General features: G+C 40.2%; 1 protein-coding gene across 1 annotated transcript in view; it reads left to right on the top strand.

Moving 5' to 3' along the window:
* Positions 1 to 297: 297 nt before the first annotated feature.
* Positions 298 to 3,729, top strand: part of LOC309559561 (estrogen-related receptor gamma-like) — a 94,938-nt gene continuing 91,506 nt past the window's right edge. Inside the window, exon 1 of the mRNA XM_082262867.1 lies at positions 298 to 722. Within this exon, the coding sequence (XP_082118993.1) occupies positions 721 to 722 (2 nt within the window). The 5' untranslated portion in view covers positions 298 to 720. The remainder of the gene's footprint in view (positions 723 to 3,729) is intronic.

The following is a 3,729-nucleotide window of genomic DNA, read 5'->3' as shown; positions in this document are numbered from 1 at the left end:
CCCCTGCTTATATTGGGTTTTTTTTAATCACATGATTAGCTTGAATTCCCTTGGTTTTTGACAAGTTTATTTTAAATGTGCATGCTTTTACATCCTTCCATCATCCGCAGTGTTAGGAGTTATGTTTAGACAGGATGTTACGGATTCTCTCTAGGGTGGGGGCTGAGTGGCTGGCTCAGCATAAAGCTCCAGCGGCCCCCATCTCCCAGAGGTATGTATAATCTCCCAGATTATCCCTTACTGAATTAACATCTCATTCCACTGACCTGATCCAGAATAGAAGCCTGCCAACTTTCACTCACACACATTTTGGGTGAAGATATGTCCCCACCACACATGTACACATGTAAAGTAGTTTCTCAGCCCTTCAAGATGATGGACCCAACGTGGAGATCTGCTCAGGTCTGGTACTCTAACGTGGTAGCTTCATCATGGTATGGCGGGCCTTTTATTCAGTTAACCAACAGCACGGCACAAATTTCAGATCTGATTGTCGTTCTGTGATGGACATAAAAACTGGAGATTGACTGGATCTAATGCATTGAAGTCCTTTAGGAAGCATACAGATCAGCAGCTTCTCTTTGCCATAGAGGTGGGCTGATCGTTATTGGATTGGCAGCGTTCTGTCCTTTTCTGTGCTGCTTGTCTCCATCCCTACTGGAGTCATTGGATTCACGTGGTACCAAGTCCCCACTTTATTCAACACAATCCAAACTGAACATGTAAGTGCATAATAATATAAGCAATTTGTTCATTTCTGATCTTTGGTGCAAACTGAACTACATATCTAAAAATGGATATAACTATTTACTATGCTGCTCTATGTAGTACTGCTATTTAAGTCTAGCTGTGTTTTACTAAGTACATAGAGCCATTTACATTGGTCTCTGCACCTAAAGAAGCTCAGAGACTGTTGTCATTGCTATAGTCATGTACCTCCTATAGCAGCCTTTCTTCAACTAGTGTTCCATAAAAAGGCTTGAGTTCCTCCAGAGGTTGCTTGGGGTTCCTTGAGCAATAACTCTCAGATGAGTAATCATTGACATCAGTGATATGTGTAGCTATCTCTAAAGCGGATTGTTCACATTCACTGCAAACGTAAGAAGCTTTCTTCCTACTACCCCCAATGTAAGGAATATTCTTTTCACTGATCACCAAGGTAAGGATCATTCTTCTTACTCACCACCATCAAGTTAGGCTACCACTGTACCACATCCTACTCTATACACAAACGTACATGGAGAAACAAAATTGCTACTCTATAAAATGTACTTTACAGGAAAAAGCATGAAGCAAGCAAAGTATAAAAAATATAAATTATTCATATCAGTTTAAATGAACACAGTGAACAATTTAAAAAACCCTATATGGGGAGAATACATAAATACTGCCCTAGGAGAACTGAACCTAGATACATATCCATTATAATAATCACACAATTCCAATCTTATGATGTTGTAGCGTATAAGACTGTGTTTCTGGATTCTACATCAACGCATTTCATGGTGAAAGATGCTTCTTCAGGATTGGGAAATTTATTTTGTACAACATTTTTTTCAGACGCATAGCAGCTATGCAATGTAGAAGTCTAGGTGGTGGACACAGGACCCATGGGAGTCACACCACCCCTAAAACATCTACTACTACTTCCATCTTGTGAGGCATCCCTTTGATAATTGGCCCCCTTCTCTCTTTGGTGGTTTCCATGTGGTTCCCATGGGCCCCAAGACCTCTACGTTGCACAGCTGCTCTCCTCTTTAAGCCCCGTACACACGATAAGAAATTCGGCCGGAAAATTTAGGCCGACGACCGATCTGACGATTTTTAGCTTGTTAGTATGGTGCTTCCGACAGCCGACTCCGACTTTTCGGTACAGATTTCGATGGGGAAAAATCTTATGGGCAAGACTAGGCATGCTCAGAGAGAAAGAACACATACAAAGCAATCTAACACATGACATCACTTCTGAAGTAGAATTCTGTCGTACGGGAAAATTTGTGTGCAGTCTAGAGCACATTCCAACCAATAGACACCACTCTGGACAAAAGACGGATGACCGGTCAGCGGAAATTCGTAGCGTGTGTACGAGGCTTTAGTCTGAAGGACTCCGTGCACATGGTTGCCAAAAAGAATGTCAAATTTCGATTAATCTGTCTTTTGATTCCACTTTGCAACAGACCATTTTAAATGAGCTTTGGCCCAGAGAAAATGGGATGAAATGGCGATCTGCGTTCAGACAGTATTCCTGGGCCCATGTTGATATCGATCTCAGAATTGTGCATGCTCTTTTTTTTTTTTTTTTTATAATTTTTATTGATTTTCAAAATATTAAGAAAATACTTAGAAAACAGTGAAGACTCCGACTCATCAGCATATCAGTCTTCACGTGACAGTAAGTGTAGTACAGGCACTTTGTATAAAAATACAATCTAAAAAAACGATAAATCTAGAGTAACAGAACCCAAACAAAAGGCTTAGGAGCTCCGGAGAAGCTGGGTCTATAAAATGACAGTAGACACAACGCTATTACAGGAGCAAGAGCATGGATGTTCTAAACCTATCTGAATAAAAAGTGAATATATTGCAAGTAAAAACAACTCTTCTCCACATAGCTGACCTAGAGGAATACTACCCCATTAAAGAGGTGATCACTGGGAAAGCTCAATAAAGGGTTAACTATAGTGTGGTATCAGGAGGGGATACATGCCTGTTTTTAATGCAGTTACATCCGAGGACCCAAAGATCGGCCTTGTCCCTTGCACACAAAGAAATTCCCCCGGAATCTTTTGATGATATTATGTACTGTAGAAGATGATATATTTAAAGTCTTTGCTGTTTTATGGTGAGGAACATTATTCCAAATTTGTTCAACAATTTTTAGACACAGCGTGAACCTCTACCCATCTTTACTTCTGAGACACTCTGCCTCTCTAAGATGCTCTTTTTACCCAATCATGTTATTGACCTGTTGCCAATTAACCTAATTTAGTTGCAAAATGTTCTTCCTTGTTAGTATCACTTAGTTTGCCAGCTTTTTGTTGTCTTGTCCCAACTTTTTTGAGACATGTTGCTGCCATCAATTTCAAAATCAACTTATTTTTTTGCCTAAAATGGTACATTCTCTAACTTTAAACATCCGATATGTTTTCTATTGTGGAAAAAATGTGGGGTTATGAGATTTGCATATTACTGCAATGTTTTTTTGGAATTGGGGTGGCAGATCTTCTTTCCCCTCGACCTAAACCAGCAGTTAATCCTTGCAGTGCAGGGAAAGCCGCACTACATGGGAGAATTTTTCTGACTTTGTGTTTTAAACACAATTAATTTTAACATTTATATCTAGCTTTTACTTGACTTCACCAGTTATTTTTCAGCACTGGTGTAAAGGAAAACCAGTGGTTAAAAAATTGAATAAAAACAACACTGGGCTCAACAAATTATGTTTTGCGCTTTAATTCTTCATAATGTACGCTACCAGGGATGTGGTGGCAATAGTGTGTCCCCGTGAAGGAGATTCAACCCCCCTATTTGTCCGGTTCACCGTTTTCATTGAAAGTGAAAGTAAAAGAAAATCCTAAATTTTGGGTTGCCCCCAGAAAAGTAACAGAGGGGAAATCTTCCAATGAGGACACTAGTTCTGGTGACCTGGGGGTCCCCAAGGAATCCCCCCCCCCCCCAATTTGCAGGGATTTCCTCTCACTTCCTGTTTTGCTATGGGACAGGAAGTGA

Source organism: Pelophylax lessonae, assembly GCF_965119305.1.
Source record: "Pelophylax lessonae genome assembly, chromosome: 7".
NCBI classification, from domain to species: Eukaryota; Metazoa; Chordata; class Amphibia; order Anura; family Ranidae; genus Pelophylax; species Pelophylax lessonae.
This window is presented reverse-complemented; position numbering and strand designations above follow the sequence as displayed.